Raw genomic sequence first — 21,906 nt, 5'->3', positions numbered from 1 at the left:
GGTCTACAGCACACAAAAACTACAGTTATATGGCGTTAAACAGCACACATGTATTTAAAGGGAAGTTGTGATGTTCTGTCTTCAAGAGTGCACCGCTCCTAACCCAAGGTGAATTGCAAAGATGGAGGGCACCATTAAATATATTTCATTTTATTAGAAAGGGGATCGACCTTCAGTATGTAACAAAATTAGACCAAATAACAACCAAACAATCTCTGCGTATGCGCATTTGTAGATGGATTGGTTATGGAGTCATTTTCGGTTTTCTAGTGTTGCCGCTGATACAGCACGCAAACTCCATGTGGTAAGCTCAACAGCTGTTGAGATTTAGTAATTATTTTAGCTTGGATATACATATAGATAGGACTCACAAAGCCCATCACACTTTCCCTTGCCTCTGATAAAGTCACAGCGCTGATGATACGCGTTGGGCTTACAGGAGCCAGTTCTTTTGCCTTATACTTCATTATGTGCACCTTGTGCATATTGTTCTGTGAGCATACATAGTTTGACTACAGCCTTTGATTGGTTTAGGAAGAAAATTCCAAAAAGCATTATTGGTGGTGCGTGTAAATAGCTTAATGTCGAATCACAACCATGCACCACCCATGCATGGACAATGAGGACAACTGCCAACACATAATACAAAAGAAAAGAAGCAATGCAGTCTTAGAATCCATTAAAAACCACTTTTATTAAGAGTAGATTAAAATACATAGTAACAAAAACAACCAGACAAGCAGTGTACGGTAGGGCTAGCAGCTGTTAAAGATGCCAACCGCAGCATATCAAAAGACTGCCCAAGGGACGGTAGACCCCGCTGGTACTATTGGTACAGCTCATAGGTATAGAAAAAACAATCAATAGATCTAATCACAGAGCTAATAGAAAAGTATACAAATAATAGTGACACCAGCACATATCTCTATAGCCCATCTGTATAAACTATAGTAGTTAAACAGCAAACACAAAAGTAGGTGTAATTACATATTACCTGATATAGTACCAAGGACCAGCGTAGGGGACACCGAACCTCCCCGACGCGCGTTTCGGTAATTATACCTTCCTCAGGGGGAAACGCGCGTCGGGGTGGTTCGGTGTCCCCTATGCTGGTCCTTGGTACTATATCAGGTAATATGTAATTACACCTACTTTTGTGTTTGCTGTTTAACTACTATAGTTTATACAGATGGGCTATAGAGATATGTGCTGGTGTCACTATTATTTGTATACTTTTCTATTAGCTCTGTGATTAGATCTATTGATTGTTTTTTCTATACCTACGAGCTGTACCAATAGTACCAGTGGGGTCTACCGTCCCTTGGGCAGTCTTTTGATATGCTGCGGTTGGCATCTTTAACAGCTGCTAGCCCTACCGTACACTGCTTGTCTGGTTGTTTTTGTTACTATGTATTTTAATCTACTCTTAATAAAAGTGGTTTTTAATGGATTCTAAGACTGCATTGCTTCTTTTCTTTTGTTTGATTGGTTTAGTATATTATAGGTGAATACTTTATGGGACTATTGGGACAGGTCTGTGTTCACATTCTATGCTTTAGGGGGCTTGTTAATGGTTTTTATTATGTGATTATATTGAAATATAAACATCAGTATCATAACTTTTGATGGTTATTTAATTGCACTTTATTTGTACAAGCCCTCATTTTTGCATGTTTATATTTGGTGCCAATCTTGATCATTTCCAACTAATTTAGGCATGTGGTTTATTGAACTATGCATTTTCAATATTCCCATATATAACAGCATGTTTGTCTCCACTATGTATAGATCTTTCAATTTGGGAATCTTATGTTGATATTAGGCTCACTGTTGCTCCTGTTTGTAATGGTTGCACCTTTGTAACTATTTTAGTATTTTAAATGATTTTAAAAATCCTTTTTTGTGGTTTTGTGTGTACTAATAAAATGTGATAATTTGCATGGTGATCCCTGCTTTTGTGTATGTCTCTTTGTCTTGGTTGTTATTTGCTCCCAGCCCAAGGCTTCCTGCTTTGCGGAGGTCAGCATGCTCCTGAAGAATGACGGTTTGGACCACTTGTTTGAAATGCGCGCTATTCCAGGCTGCTAGCCAAAGTTGCTTGTTTTTACACACAATTTCCAATTTTAACCATATTGAGAACTTGAGACAACCCCTTTAACCATTTAATGAATAGATGCATTTAAAATTTAAAAGGGTAGTCAAGGCCTCATACTACTAATTTAAAAAAAAAGTCTCCAGGGTCCTGGCACATATATCAATACAAATAATAATAAAGAGAGTAACAGTAAAACACTAATTCTACATTCTAAACATGTTTGCCCATGAGCCGGGGGGCCTGGTGCCAACCCCTGCACTGGGCCCCACCACCCATCATCGCACATTCAACTGTATCAGCAACCTTCATGTCGATACAGTTTAAGGTATTGTTGAGAGAGAGAAAATCACTACATGGCACATTCTGTACTTCAGAACACTTGCTCTAGAGATCGAAGCAGCAAGGGAAAAAGGAGGAGAGGTGAGTATTGTATTTTTTTTTTTTAAATCAGCGAATACATTGTGTGCCAATAATGCTGTATGGAGAACTATAGGGAGTATGTTATACTATATGGATGACTATAGAGAATGCATTATATTATATGGAGGACTATGGGGAGGGCACTATACTATATGGAGTACTTTGGGGAGTGCATTATACTGTATGGCTGTATGGAGGACTGTGGAGAGTGCATTATACTGAATGGAGGACTGTTGGGAGTGTATTATACTGTATGGAAGACTATGGGGGTACATTACACTTTATGAAAGACTATAGGGAGTGAATAATGCTATGTGGAGGGCTATGGAAAGTGCATTATACTTTATGGAGTACTATGGGGACTGTATTATACTATAGGGAGGACTATGGGGGTGTATTATACTATATGGAGTACTATGGGGAGTACATTATACTGTATGGAGGACTATGGGGTGCAACATACTATATGGACGATTATGGGGTGCAGTATACTGGGACCAATTTAACTATGTAGAGGGCTATGCGGGGTGTGGAGGGCTATGTGGGAGCTATTATAATATTCTAATATTTGGAGGGCTATGTGAGGGCCATTATAATATTTGGAGGGCTATGTGGGAGCCGTTATACCTTATGGAGGGTTAAGTAGGTGCCATTATACTACATGCAAGCAATTATACAGTGTGAAGGTTGGTGTGGGGTGCATTCCACTGTTTGGAGGGCTGAGTGGGGGCCATTATACTGTTTGGAGGGCTAATGGGGGCCGTTATACCGTGTGGTGAGGGGTCACTATTCTGTATATAGGCCCATTATACGGTACATAGGCTGTGTGGGGGTCAAAATTTGGAGATCATACTATATTGGGGTCACCACTCTTTGCCATGGGAGCTGAGGTGGGCCACAGTATACTCATACTGTGAATGTGGGTGGTACTGTGGAGGAGTTCATTTTTGTTGTCATCATACTTTATGGATGCAAAATGTTATGTGACCCCACTGAATATTAAATATTTTTCTTTTGTTGGAAGGGGCAATTAGAACTTCTGCTGTGGGGCCCCATGATTTCTATGTACACCCCTGCACCTGGAAAAAGTGTATTTGTGACATGCAGATTGTGTCACTGAATGATGAATTTCAGTACAGTTGCATGCATGGAATAAGGACACATCCACTAAAGTGCTTCTGCTCTGGAGTATGCATATCGTATACATCACCACCGTTCCCGGCTCAGACACCGATGAACTCTCGCAGCGCACAGTGGGTGTGTCGGGAAGGGGAGGCTCGAAAGTCTACAGTCACACAGAGTGCAGAGTTTTCATTTTAGACTGGACAACCCCTTTCATGTCCTACCAAGATATATTATTAAACTGACAAAAAATTACTAATCAACCTGGTAATTCTACAATGATAAATAAGGTCATGTACTTGATTTAAAACAGCTGGTAATTTAGTGCAAGGATCTAGAATGCCTTTCAAATTAGTAAAAGTATCCTGTGATCTACAAGTGCTTATCATTACATTAGAATATCATCAAAAAGTTAATTTATTTCAGTTTTTCAATACAAAAAGTGAATCTCATATATTATATAGCGTCATTACAAACAGAGTGATCTATTTGAAGTGTTTATTTCTGTTTATATTGATGATTATGGCATACAGCTAATGAAAGCCCAAAAGTCATTATTTCAGTAAATTAGAATACTTTATAACACTAGCTTGAAAAATTATTTTAAAATCTGAAATGTTGGCCTACTGAAATGTTCGTTCAGTAAATGCACTCAATACTTGGTCGGGGCTCCTTTTGCATCAATTACTACATCAATGCAGCGTGGCATGGAGGCGATCAGCCTGTGGCACTGCTCAGGTGTTAGAGAAGCCCAGGTTGCTTTGATAGCAGCATTAATCTCTTCTGCATTGTGGGGTCTGGTGTATCTCATCTTCCTCTTAACAATACCCCTTAGATTCTCTATGGGGTTAAGGTCGGGCGAGTTTGAATTAAAGACACACAGTGGAACTACACCAGGAGATGACATGGCTCCCCAAACCATCACTGATTGTGGAACCTTCACACTAGACGTCAAGCAGTTTGGATTGTGTACCTCTCCAGTTTTCCTCCAGACTCTGGGACCTTAATTTCCAAATTAAATGCAAAACTTACTTTCATCTGAAAACAACACCTTGGACTACTGAGCACAGTCCATTTCTTTTTCTGCTTGGCCCAGGTAAGACGCTTCTGGCATTGTCTATTGATCATGAGTGGCTTGACACAAGGAATGCGACACTTATAGCCCATGTCCTGGATACGTCTGTGTGTGGTGGCTCTTGAAGCAATGACTCCAGCAGCAGTCCACTCCTTTTGAATCTCCCCTAAATTGTTGAATGGCCTTTTCTTAAAATCCTTTCAAGGCTGCGGTTATCCTGGTTGCTTGTGCACCTTTTACTACCACACTTTTTCCTTCCACTCAACTTTCCACTAATATGCTTGGATACAGCACTCTCTGAAAAGCCAGCTTCTTTAGCAATGACCTTTTGTGGCTTACCCTCCTTGTGGAGTGTGTCAATGACTGCCTTCTGGACATCTGTCAAGTCAGCAGTCTTCCCCATGATTGTAGAGGCTACTGAAACAGAATAACAGCTTAGGAGTCCTTTGCAGGTGTTTTTTGTTAATTATTTATTCTAATTTACTGAGATATTGACTTTCAGGTTTTCGTTGGCTGTAAGCCTTGATCATCAACCTAAACAAACATAAACACTTGAAATAGATCACTTTGTTTGTAATGACTCTATATAATATATGAGATTAACATTTTGTATTGAAGAACTGAAATAAATTAACATTTTGATGATATTCAAATTTATTGAGAAGCACCTGTATATTTCCACTTTAGGCAAATGTATCCTCTCTATCTCTACAAATGGAAAAAATAAAAGTCTCCATTATGACACTGCAAAAGAAAAATGATTAGACACCGCAAAAAGGATTACTACCAATGGCTTTCTCATGATCTGATTTTTATGGATGATGACTTAATGCAAATGTGTTTGGCTCTATGGTTAACTTAACACAGTTCATTTTGCTATGTCAGTCTTCTACCTTTGTAGCATTATATACTTATATGGTGGGGTGGTTCCCCTTTGCAATGAAGACGTTTTTCTGTCAGTTTCTCTAACAGGGACCAATCCAACATTGTACTATCTTGAAAGAAATCATCCACCTGTTAAGGGCACCATATACAATAGATAGCTGTTGGCTGAATGATGGATCGACTTGCAGTTGTCTCTCTCGACTCCTCCATACATAGGAGCACTCACTCTGCAGCTAGATCCTGAGTTATCTTTGAGAGAGCCACTGTTGGACTCATTTGTCTCTGTCTTGTCTTATGGAGAAGAGAAGGAAGCTGAATTTTCATCTTCCCTGATATCATCTGTTGGGGGACAGTTGGGAAGTCCTGTAACACATTAGATTATTGGTCAAGCTTACTGATATCGGTGGGTTGGAATGATGATATTCTAATATGGGGGCTTTCAGATTCTCCCCAACAGACAATATGGGGAAGATACAGATCCAGTTAATCTCCTAATCTCTTAGTCAGACTTCACTCTGTAGAGCTTTGCATATTTGACCCATATCCTACTTGACAAGGATCCCATCCAATCCTTTGCTCACTCCAAGATTCTGGCAGGTTCAGGCTTGGATTATTAGGCCATACTTCAGCTCAACTGAACATTAACTCACACCTTGAGTCTGCCTTAGTCCTGACTCTTCAAAGTTCCCCCTATGTCTCCCTTCCAACTATCTACAGTACTCAGTTCTGTCCTGCTTAGTCCAGGACTGTGCTATTAGGACACAACCCAGGCCTACAGGACAACGTGGCCTAAATGTAATTTGTGGTAGACATTTAGGTCCTAGAAATAAAAAAAAGCTTAGAAAGCCTCCATTCATAAATTTGTAAGTGTTATTTCTATAAGTAGAAAATTCACTTTCTTTTTAGAACCTGACAATTATACAGAGAAGAGTGACTTTAAATAGGTCTTACTAATCTAGTACTACTGCTGTTATACACACTGATTGGTGTGAACTCTCTTTTTTTTCTTTTAAGGAAAGCTTGAGTTTAATACTTACTACTGGTTTTGTGAATTCTGCATTTAGAAGGAGGTTGGACAAGATGACCCTAGAGGTCCCTTCCTACTACAACATTCTATTATTCTATAACAGTACATAATTTTTTGGGACTTCTATTATTTCTAGAATTTACAGTAGACTGTATATTATCTGAAATTTGTCTATTGGAAATATATATATATATATGTTCCAAAGGATTGAGCTTTCCACTCATTATTAATACTTTTTTAACAGGTGGTTCTTCAATGATATCAAGCGTGCAGAGGCAGAAAAGCAGCTAATCATGCCAGGCAATCTTGCTGGGGCTTTTCTTATCCGCCAAAGTGAGAGTCAAAAAGGGGATTACTCACTTTCTGGTACGTACATTACATAATTATTTTAGATTATTATAAATGTACAGTATATATAATGTGTGCACATTATACCATTTTTTAGTGACTTAATGCAAAAAAACCCCTGATTTTTTACTTTTCTGTTACATCTATACATTATGAGTTAAAAAAAGTAACATCAGAGATTTTTTTTGCATAAAATTATTAAAAAATAATTGCATAAAAACAATTCTATTAATCACATTTTTACACTCTTTTGTATTTTTTTTTTTTTTTTTTTACCAGTGATGTACTTGACGATTATAGTTATTACATTTTTATACACTTTTTCAAATAGTCATAAACCAGTAAATAACATGGACATATTTGTAATGTATGTAATTACAACAAGGATGTATATATATGTACCAATACATGATGCTTGTAAATAAGAAGAATACCATTTAGATCTTTAGGCAGAGAAAATTCTCTGACACATAACTGTGTTGCACTGTTATCTATAAGATATTTTTCTCTGCCTAAAGATCAAAATTGTATTCTTCTTCTTTACAAACGTCTTTGTTGTAATTGCTTAAATTGGCTCAGTACTAGAGTTTCTGCTTTCCATGTTAGTAATTCTGAGTAGAATCCTGGGCAAAATCTACTACAAGAGAATATATTAAATATTTAAAAGCAGTTAGTGAAAACATTCAGATGGCAAGAGGGTCTTTCTCCACTTGAGAAGATGGATTCAAGTGTGAACATAGGGAGATGAGGAGCACCCTGTTTAATTATACAAGTTGTGTTCTGTGATTTATTATGAGCCTGCATAAACCATCTCCAAATATTTATTTAAAGGGTTATTCTCAAGTTGTCTCTTGAGCAGCTCACAACTCTGCAATCTCTTTACTTCCTGGTTACTGGCAGGACTAACACTCCTATTTGAGTGACAGTTCTAGATAGTAGCAGAATTGTAGTATTATTAGTAGAACTATAAGGCTCAGCAAAAGTTCTCCTACTTCAGGGAGCTGAGGAGGGCAAGCTTTTGATCAGCTAAATACCAGTTTAACATTAATGGACTTTAAAGAGCTGAGCGGTATGTTAGGAGTTATTGCTTCTCCTGGAATGTAAAAACTGTGCACACTCAACTAGGGTATGATGGTCAAGCTTCATCAAAACAACCTATACCCTGCGTAAAATAAAAGCTCTCATTGTAGGAAAATAGCAGAAGATATAAAAAGCAAGTCAATTGCAAACTTGCTTATTTTCATAATGTCTAGCTAATTTAATAACTTGAGAGTACCCCTTTAACAAAATTCAAATTAGTAATGTAAACATAAATACATTGGAAGCAGTTCAACCGATTCTGCTGCAATATTAATTTGGAGAATTACACAAAACTTTATGAGGCAGAAGACAAGGGTAAATATTCCTTCCCAACAAGAATAAATCTGCAGGTTAATAGCGTTTTTCTCTGGTGACAGGTTCCCTTTAAAAAAATCACCTAAAATTTTTTTTTCTTTTTTTGGTCACTATTGGAAACCCATATATATTTTTTCCCTTGTAGACAGAACTGTTTAGAGCCTTGTTTTTTTTATAGGACATGCTGTAGTTTGCACTGGTGCCACATTTGAATTTTTTTTCCATTTTTTACTCCATTCTGGCATTTGTTTTGTATTTTTATACGTGTTCAACATGTTGGATAATTAAAATTTAGTATTATATATGAATCAATGAAATAACATTGATATGCAATTTAGAACTTTTTTTAATTTTTATATATCTTTTTACTACTTTTTCAGAAAATCTCCTTTTAAAAATTGTTTTTAATGGTTTTTTTTTTACAGAGCATGAAGGATACGTTAGGCTGGTTTCACATTTGCGTTTGTTGCCACAGCGTTTGTACCGCATATAAACGCATGCGTCGTGTTTTCCTATATTTAACATTAAAAACGCATGCGGTTTTTTTTGTTCGCGTTTTGCCGCGTTTGACGACGCATGCGTCGTCTCGTCGTTTGCGGCTTGGCGCTTAAATGCAACATGTAGTAATCTCTGGAGGCGTCTATTTGCCGCCAGGAAACACATGCGGTCGATTGCGCAAGGATTGCGACAAAAAAAAACGCATTGCTGCCTATGTAAACGCATGCGTTTTTTAGCACATGCGTTTGGTTGCGTTTTTGAACGCATGCGTTTCAATTGAGAAAAACATGTCTAGACACTGATAAGCCACCCCCCACCATCAAGGTGATAAATGGGAGGGTGTGGACAGTTGCAGGTCACTTCTCACCAGACTCTGAAGCAGACGAGACACAGACAGGCTACATCTTGGAGGAAAAGACCCTGAACAATGTGAGTATATCCTAGCCAATGCCTTTATTTTCTATTTTCTGTCTCTACATGCCCTAATTTCTGCCATTTCTTTCTTTCTACATGCATCAGAATGTCTTCTTCGAATTCTTCATCTGGTGAGGAGTTTCGGCCAGGACAGTCGGAAGTGGAGCATGTCAGTGAGGTGAGTACTTGCCTCGTCAGATTGGTAAGTATTCACTGTCACATCGACACATGTGACAATTTGATTTTTTCTGTTTTTTAGAGCTCTTCTACTGCGGCTGAGAGGGCAGGAGCAGCGGAGTCAAGGTCCGGTGGAAAGGCGGCAGCGGGTACGTATACAAGGCTGACTGTCCTCAGTGTATTATTCTTGAATCTTCCTTTCTTTACACTCGTATTTCTTTACTTTTTTCTTCTGGAATCCTTTTGTATGTTGACTTTCCTATTCATGCCATTTCTCAGCATCTTTTTTCTTTCTTTTCCTTATGTAAATTGAGCAAACTTTAATGACTTTCTTTAACTTTTAGGTTTCACAATGGGAGGATGACCTAATCGAAAATGACCTCCTTATCACCCTGGTCCAGGAGCGAGTCCCGTTGTGGGACACCTGGGATCCACTTGAACAACATCACGATCCGGCGGTTATGGAATGAGATGGCCCAAGCGATGTGGGATGGCTGGGACAACGCCCCGACACGGGTCCGAGCTGCATTTGGTAAGTATTGCACTGCAGTGTGAAGCAGCAGAGACCTTGGTCGTGCTCACTCGACTGTGTGTGATGAAAGAAACTCTCAGGAGTTTCTGTCATCACACACAGTTGTGTGAGCACGGCCAAAAGTCCTTTTTCTGACCACAATTTTTTTTTTACAGTATCCAAAGTCTAAACACGTTGGCGTTCGATGAAGGACCGCATCAACAAGGACCTGCGTCAAGAGAGCCGTGTTCCCAGTGGTTCAGGAGCAAGGATCAGACGCTACAAATACCATCGAGTACTGTCATTCTTAAGACCGGTCCTTGCCCAGAGAACGTAAGTATTTATCACGTGCATTAGGCTGTATTGTATTGCCATAATCTGTATTTTTAAATTCCACAGGATTTTGCGTCTGGTAAATTTTTGATATTAATTTTCTTTTTCCTTTTTTCACAGCACATACAGCACGACTGTTGGCCCAGGTTCTGGAGCGGTCCTTCATCCGACAGCCACGGACCCGTCCCAGCCATCCAGCAGCGCAGCAGCAAGTGGGCCTTCCACACTAACTGGAGACCAGGGAGCTGGTCCTTCAGGTCTTCCCCTTTCGCAATCCTCTTCCACTGCCCCCTTTTTTTTGGGCTCATCCCGGCAGCGGCAGAGGGCTTCGGACAGGTCACTCATGCCCAAGTTTTTGCACTTGAGCTCGGTTTTACACGATGCGATCAAGGCTTTGGGTGACCGAATGGATGCTTCGCATAACCTCTTAAATGCACGTATCCAGGAGGTCAGCAAAAGCCTTGATCAAGTGAAAGCCGATCTCCAGAGGCCAGCACATCATTTTTTTAATCAAATTGAGCAGGGCATGTCGGAACACCTTACTCCTGATCTCCAGCTGAGTGTCATGCAGGCCTGCAATGCTGCTTACGTGCAGGCTATGCAGCAGAGTCGGTATTTTCAGCAGACAGTGGGGGCATATCCACCTGTGCCTTCACTGTCATGCTTGATGTCGACCTCTGCTGCATCCCACTGCACGGCCACCTCAATTCGTTCCACAGCCGGACACCACTACAGTACCACCACCATGCCGAGTGCAGTTGGTCATCCCACCGCCACCACCATGACATCCGCTGCTCCTGCTTGGACCTCCTCCACTGACACCATGATGCAGCAGGACCCTGGCATGGCCTTCCGTACCGCCACCTCCACGATGCAGCGGGACCCTGGCATGGCCTTCCGTACCACCACCTCCACGATGCAGCAGGACCCTGGCATGGCCTTCCGTACCGCCTCCTCCACGATGCAGCAGGACCCTGGCATGGCCTTCCGTACCGCCTCCTCCACGATGCAGCAGGATCCTGGCATGGCCTTCCAAACCGCCTCCTCCACGATGCAGCAGGACACTGGCATGACCTTCCGTACCGCCTCCTCCACGTTGCAGCAGGACCCTGGCATGGCCTTCCGTACCGCCACCTCCACGATGCAGCAGGACCCTGGCATAGCCTTCCGTACCGCCACCTCCACGATGCAGCAGGACCCTGGCATGGCCTTCCGTACCGCCACCTCCACGATGCAGCAGGACTCTGGCATGGCTGCACGCTCTACGAGCACTATGGACTCTGGCATGGCTGCACGATCTACGAGCACTATGGACACAGTGCAGCCGGACCCTGACAGGTCACCCACCACCACACCACGCCATATGAGCCCACCAAGACCTCCCACAACCAGGCAAACAAAAAAGAAAACACAAAAAAAAAAAAAACCGAGGACTCTTAGCATTCCTCCCCCTTCACCTCCCAATGTGTCAGGTTTGTCTCACCCTTCCAGTGCGTCTGAAGCCTCTCATGTGTCAAGCCCCATCCCCGAACTTCCAGACCCTTCTAGTTTCATTGCCCCTTCTCCTGCCACCTCTGCGTCGTCCACAGTCAGCCAGGCCTCAGTACTTCACACCCCCCGTTTACATCGCTCTACCCCAAGCCGGCGCAGTAAAAAATAATTTTTTTCCAGTTGTTAACAAAATAAAAAAAGTTTGATTTGCCACAATTATGTTTGGTTTATTGTGTCTTCTGCCGCCGGCAAAACACACCGTGCGCCATGAAACTTCGCCACACACAAATTTTTTGGGCCATATCATATCTCCTCTAGTTAAAAATAAAAAGACTGCAGCTTTATGTGTCTTTAGTATACAGATATGAGGTGGCCCAAAAAATATTACATGTATCTCCATAATCTCTTTTGGTCTGTGCTTAGTGTGCCAGTCTGAAGAGAAAATGGTGGAAATACAGTGCAGACCTCTACTGAACAGGTCAGGTGTCAAAAAACTCATTAGTTATGACACCTGACCTGTTGAGTAGAGAACTGCCTTGTATAACCACCATTTTCTCTTCTTATATTACACACAACTTGAGTTACACTGGTGGTCACACACTACATATCTATGCTCACATGCACAGGTGTCAGAAATAGTGAATTCATGAGCCTGTATATGTTTATCATGAATTCATTATTTCTGACACCTGACTTGATGACTATAGATAGTGTGACAGTGATTGTCTCTTCAGCTTGTGTCCAATGGATACAGGAGAAGAGAATCATGACGCAATGACGTCAACAAGCTTACCAATAAAGCAACATGGCTGCCATTACTAGCAGTATGTGGCCAGTGTTGTATAACAGTATTTGTAAGCCAAAACAAGGAGTGGAACAATTAGAGGTAAATTAGGATATTAACATAATAACTAGCACATCTGCTTTTATGACCCACTCCTGGTTTTGGATTACAAAAACTGATATTAAATACAGATCACATACTGCCAGTTTTAGGACAGCCTGGGTTTTGAGAGGAAAAAGATAGGAGACATGGTCAACTCAACCAAAACTAAAGTTTATTAATGAGAAATATTATTATCATTGTAGAAAATAACTGGTACATATCGAATTACAACAGGACTTTTACACTACATTGTCCTGCCATGAGAAACGTCCAATATCTGAATCAAAAGAGGCCGCAAATTGGTCCCGCATGTGGCCAACTGCTGCAGTTGACCGCAGCGGGTGATGCTGGAAATTGGGCAGTGGGTGTGCAACTGGTTCATCCAGTTCAATGTTGGGTTGCTCCTTAACCATTATATAATTATGCAGAACCACACAGGCTTTGACCACCTCGTCAACTGTTTCCACTTTTAGATTTATGGCTGATGCAAGAATGCGCCATTTAGCTACCAGAAAGCCAAAGGTACACTCTACAGTTCTTCGGGCCCTGGTCAGTCTGTAGTTAAAGATCCTTCTAGTGTGGTTCAAGTCCCGACTGGAATAGGGCTTCAGTAGGTTTTCACCCATCTGAAAGGCCTCATCCCCAACCATAACAAATGGCATCGGTGGTCCTTGAGTGTTGGGAAGAGGTTGTGGCGGGGGAAAATTGAAATTTTTTCCATACACATGGCGGCCCATATCCGAGTTCTTGAAAGTCTGCAAATCGTTGCCACGGCCAAATGCTCCAATGTCCACGGCGATGAAGCGACAGTTCGCATCGGCTATTGCCATGAGCACAACAGAAAAATATTTTTTGTAATTGAAGTACTCCGATCCTGTTCTGGCTGGTTTGATAATGCGAATGTGCTTTCCATCCACCGCTCCTAAACAGTTGGGGAAATCACACACACTCCAGAATTTCTCCGCAATTTCTAGCCACATGTCCAAGGTGGGTAGGGGTATAAACTCTTCCCGGAGTACATTCCACAAAGCCCAGCAGGTGTCCGCAACTATTCCGGACAGGGTGGATATTCCAAGTCGGTATTGGAAGTGGAGGGATGATAAACTCTCTCAGGTGTCCAGAAATCTGTAAGAAAAACAAACACAAAAACCATTACAATCTATTCTTTTTATGGTGTGGTTACGCTAAAGAATGAAACGAAAATACCCAAAAAATACATGTCAGAAAACAGTAAATTTGGACTATCATTGGTTTAGATTTGGAACGTACCTTAATGTAACCAGCAGACGTTCCTCGGGTGGAATCGCTTTACGGAGCTGGGTGTCCTGTCGCCGTATGGCTCCTTGGACACGAGACAGCAAATCCAGGAATGAGTCTTGCGACATTCGTGTGTATTCCTGGAATTTCTCCGGGTTGGCATTAAGCTCGGCACAGAGCGTGTGGTAGGCTCCACGGCTCTCACGTAGTTCAATAATGGGGTGCCTCCAAAAACGCCTACGTTGTCTCCTTCTCCATCTTTGGCGATTTCTGTCTTGCTCCCAAGCGAAAGCACAGGCAAGAAACAGTTTGAAGCTGAAATCCAGGTTAAAATAAAAGCTCTCCATGCAAAGATCCATCATGACACAGGATACAGTAGCAAACTGTTAAAATTTCAGTAGCCCTAGGGTCTATATATAGAGATCCCATAATACACGCCCTCTGTAGTCCCATTGGCGGTGTCTGGTTATCTTGATTTTTCTCTTGTGAAATTTCTCATCATGCGCACCAAAAACGCAAACGCAGGAAAAAAAACGCATGTAAACGCGTACAAACGCAGCGTTTTTTTAACCGCATGCGTCAACGCATGCGTAAAAAAACCCGCCGCGTTTGTATGCGTTTACATGCGTTTTTTCCACCACTTGCGGATGCGTTTTAAACGCTGCAGATTTAAACGCAAATGTGAAACTAGCCTAAGATGTTTTGCTGATTTTTATTTCATTTTATGTAAGGCATGTGAAACAGATATCAATTCTAGCATAGCTTTTATCTGTTTTTTTTTTTTTTTTTTTTTGCGGCATTCACTATGCGATAAAAAATAATTATACCATTAAATAGTACTGGTTGTTACAGATGCAGCATCACCAAATATGTGAGTGTTTTTTAGACTTTTTGGAAGCGAGCCCCCTTACTTCTCGGGTTGCACCAATGGTATGACAGTTCCTGCTACTATGGATGCCCCTTTTTATATTTTACACTTCTGTAAATAAATCATTATATCATTCTTTTTACTCTACCAGTTATATAATTATGTCTAGTTTTTAGATCACTGCTAAAACATATTTCCAAACAGAATAAACCCATAATGGATAAACTTTCTGCATACTAGAGTTCACTGATTCCATTATTTGCTTTGGTTGCCCGCCTTTTGCCTTGGCAGCAGCTTGTTGGCATTGGTTACTGCAAACAAGTAGGTTTTGATTAGTAGCAGTCATAGTTGTGCCGGTAGCATGGCTGCACCAGTAAGGCTACATTCCTGAGTATTTGGTGAGGTTGTCATGTCGCAGATTTTCTGCAGCATTTCTGCACCTATTAGCTAAATTAGGTTACTTGGGTTTTTTTCATTGCATTTTTAGTTGTTTTTTATATGCTCTTTTATCATGTTTTAAACTCTGAGAGTTTGTCACTTTTTCTTATTTCATGCTATCAACAAAGCTGCTTTGTTTTTGATGCTTCCTGGTATCTGTTTTTGCCAAACCTGATATTCATCTGTGGATTACACTCATTTTTAGAGCATAAACTGTACTCAAATATGCCTCAGCATTCTTTTAAACTGGTGGATTCTTTCATCTAATGCAATTCTATTCAGAAAATCCACATATAAAACTAAAGGTACTTGCAAGAGAAATTGACACGTTACGGATTTTTTTTTAAAAAAGCACGGTTGGCATAAAATGACTGGAAATCTATCCACTGTACTGGAACTGTAAGTCGCTGTTTTTCATGTCAATAACTCATCAAAAATAATCATGGCAACGTAAAGGGGTTATCCAGGACTTTGGTTATTTTTTCATTTTTTTCCAATCAGACCATGTCCCTGCACGATCAGACATATCCATTACACAATACACAGAAGGGGCACATTTATAAGATTATCTCAACACAGGAACATTTTTTTTAACAAATCCAATTGTGGAACTTACTTTTTATTCAGAGATCTATTAATTAAAATGTGCTTTGGTAGTTGTTAACCACCAGCCTGTTCTGCTCAGCGCTGATAGGTTCTGGCTCAGGCAGCGATTCTGCGGCTTCATTTGACCTTATGGCAACAAAGCAGCTCTAACTCTTCTGGTCTCCTCTGTCGACTGGGCGTTGTGGCTGACATCGTGTTGATTGACAATTTGCTTCCCACAGTTAACCAGCAGGGAGCCATGTGTTAATCAGCATGACATTGACATCAACAAAGCAGAACAGAAGAGAAGAAGCTACTCTATCAAGGTGACGTTAACGGAACCTGCAGAATTGCCGTTAGTAGTGGTCTGTGACTGATTTGGGCTGGCAGAGACTGTTGCAGGGCAGAAAAGACTGGTAGTTAGCAACTGTTTGTTGGTAAGTTCTTAGGCCCATACGAAAAAAAAGCAAAGTCCCAAAGAAGCCGTTTAACCCCTTCATGACCCAGCCTATTTTGACCTTAATGACCTGGCCATTTTTTGCAATTCTGACCAGTGTCCCTTTATGAGGTAATAACTCAGGAACACTTCAACGGATCCTAGCGGTTCTGAGAATGTTTTTTTGTGACATATTGGGCTTCAAGTTAGTGGTAAATTTAGGTCTATAATTTTTGCGTCTATTTGTGAAAAGAATGGAAATTTGGTGAAAATTTTGAAAATTTCGCAAATTTTGAATTTTGAATTTTATTCTGTTAAACAAGAGAATTATGTGGCACAAAATAGTTAAATAACATTACCCACATGTCTACTTTACATCAGCACAATTTTGGAAACAAAATTTACTTTTGCTAGGAAGTTATAAGGGTTAAAATTTGACCAGCGATTTCTCATTTCTACAACAAAATTTACAAAACAATTTTTTTTAGGGACCACCTCACATTTGAAGTCAGTTTGAGGGTCTATATGGCTGAAAATACCCAAAAGTGACACCATTCTAAAAACTGCACCCCTCAAGGTGCTCAAAACCACATTCAAGAAGTGTATTAACCGTTCAGTTGCTTCACAGCAGCAGAAACAACATGGAAGGAAAAAATGAACATTTAACTTTTTAGTCACAAAAATGATATTTAGCAACAAATTTTTTATTTTCCCAAGGGTAAAAGGAAAAACTGGACCCTGAAAGTTATTTTTCCTGAGTACGCTGATACTTCATATGTGGGGGGGAACCACTGTTTGGGCGCATGACAGGGCTCGGAAGGGAAGGAGTGCCATTTGACTTTTTGAATGAAAAATTGACTCCAATCTTTAGCGGACACCATGTCGCGTTTGAAGAGCCCCTGTGTGCCTACAGATTGGAACTTCCCCACAAGTGACCCCTATTTGGAAACTAGACCCTCCAATGAACTTATCTAGATGCATAGTGAGCACTTTGAACCCCCAGGTGCTTCACAAATTAATCCGTAAAAATGAGAAAGTACTTTGTTTTTCACAAACAATTTCTTTTAGCCTCAATTTTTTTTTTTACATGGGCAACAGGATAAAATGGATCCTAAAATTTGTTGGGCAATTTCTCCTGAGTACACCGATACCTCACATGTGGGAGTAAACCACTGTTTGGGCACACGGCAGGGCTCGGAAGGGAAGGAGAGCCATTTGACTTTTTGAATGAAAAATTAGCTCCAATCGTTAGCGCACATCATGTCGCGTTTGGAGAGCCCCTGTGTGCCTAAACATTGGAGCTCCCCCACAAGTGACCCCATTTTGGAAACTAGACCTCCCAATGAACTAAACTAGATGTGTAGTGAGCACTTTGAACCCCCAAGTGCTTCACAGAAGTTTATAACGCAGAGCCGTGAAAATAAAAAAATCATTTTTCTTTCCTCAAAAATTATTTTTAGCCCGCAACTTTTTATTTTCACAAGGGTAACAGGAGAAATTGGACCCTAAAAGTTGTTGTGCAGTTTGACCTGAGTACGCTGATACCCAATATGTGGGGGGAACCATTGTTTGGGCACACATCGGGGCTTGGAAGGGAAGTAGTGACGTTTTAGAATGCAGACTTTGATGGAATGGTCTGCGGGCATCGTGTTACGTTTGCAGAACCCCTGATGTGCCTAAACAGTAGAAACCCCTCACAAGTGACACCATTTTGGAAACTAGACCCCCAAGGAACTTATCTAGATGTGTGGTGAGCACTCTGAACCCCCAAGTGCTTCACAGAAGTTTATAATACAGAGCCGTGAAAATAAAAAATCATTTTTCTTTCCTCAAAAATTGTTTTTTAGCCCGCAATTTTTTATTTTCACAGGGGTAACAGGAGAAATTGGACCCCAATAGTTGTTGTCCAGTTTGTCCTGAGTACGCTGATACCCAACATGTGGGGGGAACCACTGTTTGGGAACATGTCGGGGCTCGGAAGGGAAGTAGTGACATATTGGAATGCAGACTTGGATGGAACGGTCTGCGGGCCTCATGTTACATTTGCAGAGCCCCTGATGTGCATAAACAGTTGAACCCCCCCACAAGTGACCCCATTTTGGAAACTAGACCCCCCAAGTAACTTATCTAGATGTGCGGTGAGCACTTTGATCCCTCAAGTGCTGCACAGAAGTTTATAACGCAGAGCCAAGAAAAAAATCATTTTTCTTTCCTCGAAAATTATTTTTTAGCAAGCAATTTTTTATTTTCACAAGAGTAACAGGAGAAATTCGAGCCCGATAGTTGTTGTCCAGTTTGCCCTGAGTACCCTGATATCCCATATGAGGGGGTAAACCACTGTTTAGGCACACGTCGGGGCTCGGAAGGGAAGTAGTGACGTTTTGAAATGCAGACTTTGATGGAATGGCCATTTTTTTCCCACAAAAATTATTTTTTAGTAAGCATTTTTTTATTTTCACAAGGGTAACAGGAGAAATTAGACCCCCAAAGTTGTTGTGCAATTTTTCCTGAGTATGCTTATGCCCCATATGTTTGGGTAAACCACTGTTTGGGAGCACGTCAGGGCTCGGAAGGGAGGGAGCACCATTTGACTTTTTGAACGCAAGATTGGCTGGAATAAGTGGTGGCGCCATGTCGCGTTTGGAGACCCCTGATGTGCCTAAACAGTGGAAACCCCTCAATTCTAACTCCAACACTAACCCCAACACACCCCTCACCCTAATCCCAACTCTAGCCATAACCCTAATCACAACCCTAACCCCAACACACCCCTAAGCACAACCCTAACCCCAACACACCCCTAACCCTAATCCCAACCCTAACCACAGCCCTAACCCCAACACACCCCTAACCCTAATCCCATCCATAACCCTAACCACAAGCCTAACCCTAACGCCAACACACCCCTAACCCTAATCTTAACCCTATTTCCAACCCTAACCCTAATTCGAACCCTAACTCTAATTCCAACCCTAAACCTAAGGCTATGTGCCCACGTTGCGGATTCCTGTGAGGATTTTTCCGCACTGTTTTTTAGAAATCCGCAGGTACAATGCACTGCGTATTTCCAGTGTTTTTTTGTGTGGATTTCACCTGCGGATTTCTATTGTGGAACAGATGTAAAACGCTGCAGAATCTGCACAAAGAATTGACATGCTGCGGAAAATACAATGCAGAGTTTCCAAGTGGTATTGTCCGCACCATGGGCACAGAGAATTTGGTTTTCCATAGGTTTACATGGTACTGTAAATGTGATGGAAAACTGCTACAAATCCACAGCGGCCAATCCGCTGTGGATCCAAAGCCAAATCTGCACCATGTGCACATAGCCTAATTCTAACATAACCCTAATTCTAACCCTAACCCTAATTGCAACCCTAACCCTAATTGCAACCCTAACCCTAATTGCAACCCTAACCTTAATTCTAACCCTAACCCTAATTGCAACCCTAACCCTAATTACAACCCTAACCCTAATTCTAACCCTAATTGCAACCCTAACCCTAATTGAAACCCTAACCCTAATTCTAACCCTAACCCTAATTGCAACCCTAACCCTAATTGCAACCCTAACCCTAATTGCAAACCTAACCCTAATTGCAACCCTAACCCTAATTACAACCCTAACCCTAATTCTAACCTTAATTGCAACCCTAACCCTAGTTGCAACCCTAACCCTAATTCTAACCCTAACCCTAATTGCAACCCCAACCCTAACCCTAACCCTAACCCTAGTGGAAAAATAAAAGTAAATATATTTTCTTTATTTCATTATTTTCCCTACCTATGGGGATGATAAAGGGGGGGTATTTGCTATTTTTTTATTTTGATCACTGTGATAGGTTCTATCGCAGTGATCAAAATGTACTTGGAATAAATCTGCCGGCCGGCAGATTCGGCGGGTGTACTGCACATGCGCAGGCCATTTTGGAAGATGGCGGCACTCATGGAGAAGACGGACAGACACTGGGAGGGACACCAAAGCTCAGTAGGTAAGTGGGGGTGAGATTGGACCACGGGGGGAGCAGGGGGAGGATGGAGGGGAGCGGAGGACAGCAGAGGACAGGACAGATGATTGAGGGGAAGAGGTCGTGGTGGTTGCGGGGGCAGATCGCGGTCTCCAGCCATGGCCAATGATATTGTAGCATCGGCCATGGCTGGATTGTAATATTTCACCAATTTTCATTGGTGAAATATTACGATTGCTCTGATTGAAAGTGAAAGTAAAATGTCACTTTCAACAGCCAATCAGAGCGATCGTAGCCAAGGGGGTGAAGCCACCCCCCTGGGCTCAAGTACCACTCCCCCGTCCCTGCAGGTCGAGTGAAATTTGAGTTAACCCTTTTACCCGACCTGCAGGAACGTGATCATTCTGTGACGCAGCATATGCGTCACAGGTTGGATTGGCACCGACTTTCATGATGCATACGCTGTGTCTCAGGTCGGAAGGGGTTAAAAGTGTTTTTCAGTTAAATTAGAAAAATATTTGAGAAAATAAAGTTTTGCATACCATGTAAATTAGCATTATAACCATTATATACATTGTAGCCATCTTGGGTTGTTTGTGCCACCAACAAAATATGAAGCTTCTTTTCTACAAATTGTAGGTAGCCACACCTCTGCCTATATTATACCAGTACACCATACCTTCTTTGGGTATGTGCCAACAATTATGACATAAGGGTATACGTGACTAAGGTGAGCTTCAATCACGACCCCTTGGTCCTCCCCTCCCTAACGAAACTCTAAAAGGTCCAACCCCTTAACACTAAACAAAATTCCCCCCAATAAACACATTAGACATACAGTATATTCGATTTAAATGGCTATTGCAGCATTTATTAACATTGAACTCAAAACATATCAAAACAATAACCTCCCGAAGAAAGGGGGTTGGTCCTCGAAGCCCCAACAATGTAAGCCTCAAATATCCAAATCCCAACTTTTGGCCCCTCTGGTTAAGACTTACCCCCAGCCGCTATGCTCCAGCTCAGACAGATAATGACTAACCTAGCCATACCAAAAGACCCGTCCACGAGTCCCTTAGGTTATCCAAACAAACCCCGTCCAATTAAATTCTCCCAGGGGGAGTCCAGGACCTTTCAAGATCCCCCCACCACCAATCTGCCATTTCCACCAACTTTGAGGACCCTCCCCACTCGCCACGCCGCCATGACGATTATTATATAAAACACAAGTCCCTTCAACGATAATGCCTTTAAAGCCTCCTTTTAATAAAGAAAAGGGGGTGTTCCTTATAAACACACCCGTGGCTTGATCCTCAAGTAAAAAGAGGGGAGGGTGGGTGGGAGCTTCCTGTCACAAAGGTGGGTACTCAAAATGGTTGCTCTACTAAGATGTCTGCCCCCTCTTACAATGTCCCCCCCTGTAACTCCTCCTCCAACTACTCCTCCTTCTATAACTGAACCCATAGTGCAGCACCCCAGAGTCCTGGTTGTTGCAGTACTGCGGCTCCGCCACTATGGGGAGCTATGGTACGTCTGATTGCACTAAGGAGTTTCTCTGACCAGGTACATTTTCACCACACTTCACACTCCGGCCACCAGGGGGGGTGGTCCTATCTAGTAGGCCACTCCTCACAACTCTGGTAAAACTGGGGGTTGGACAGGAAGACAGGGAGAAGT

The 21,906-nt window shown here is 41.6% G+C and overlaps 1 protein-coding gene across 1 annotated transcript in view; it reads left to right on the top strand.

Moving 5' to 3' along the window:
* The window catches only part of FRK (fyn related Src family tyrosine kinase), a 177,524-nt gene that overhangs the window by 80,906 nt on the left and 74,712 nt on the right, over window positions 1–21,906 (top strand). The window contains exon 2 of the mRNA XM_077289498.1: window positions 6,869–6,990. Coding sequence (XP_077145613.1) covers window positions 6,869–6,990 — 122 coding nt within the window. The remainder of the gene's footprint in view (window positions 1–6,868; window positions 6,991–21,906) is intronic.

Source organism: Ranitomeya variabilis, chromosome 2 (assembly GCF_051348905.1).
Source record: "Ranitomeya variabilis isolate aRanVar5 chromosome 2, aRanVar5.hap1, whole genome shotgun sequence".
Classification (NCBI taxonomy): Eukaryota; Metazoa; Chordata; class Amphibia; order Anura; family Dendrobatidae; genus Ranitomeya; species Ranitomeya variabilis.
This window is presented reverse-complemented; position numbering and strand designations above follow the sequence as displayed.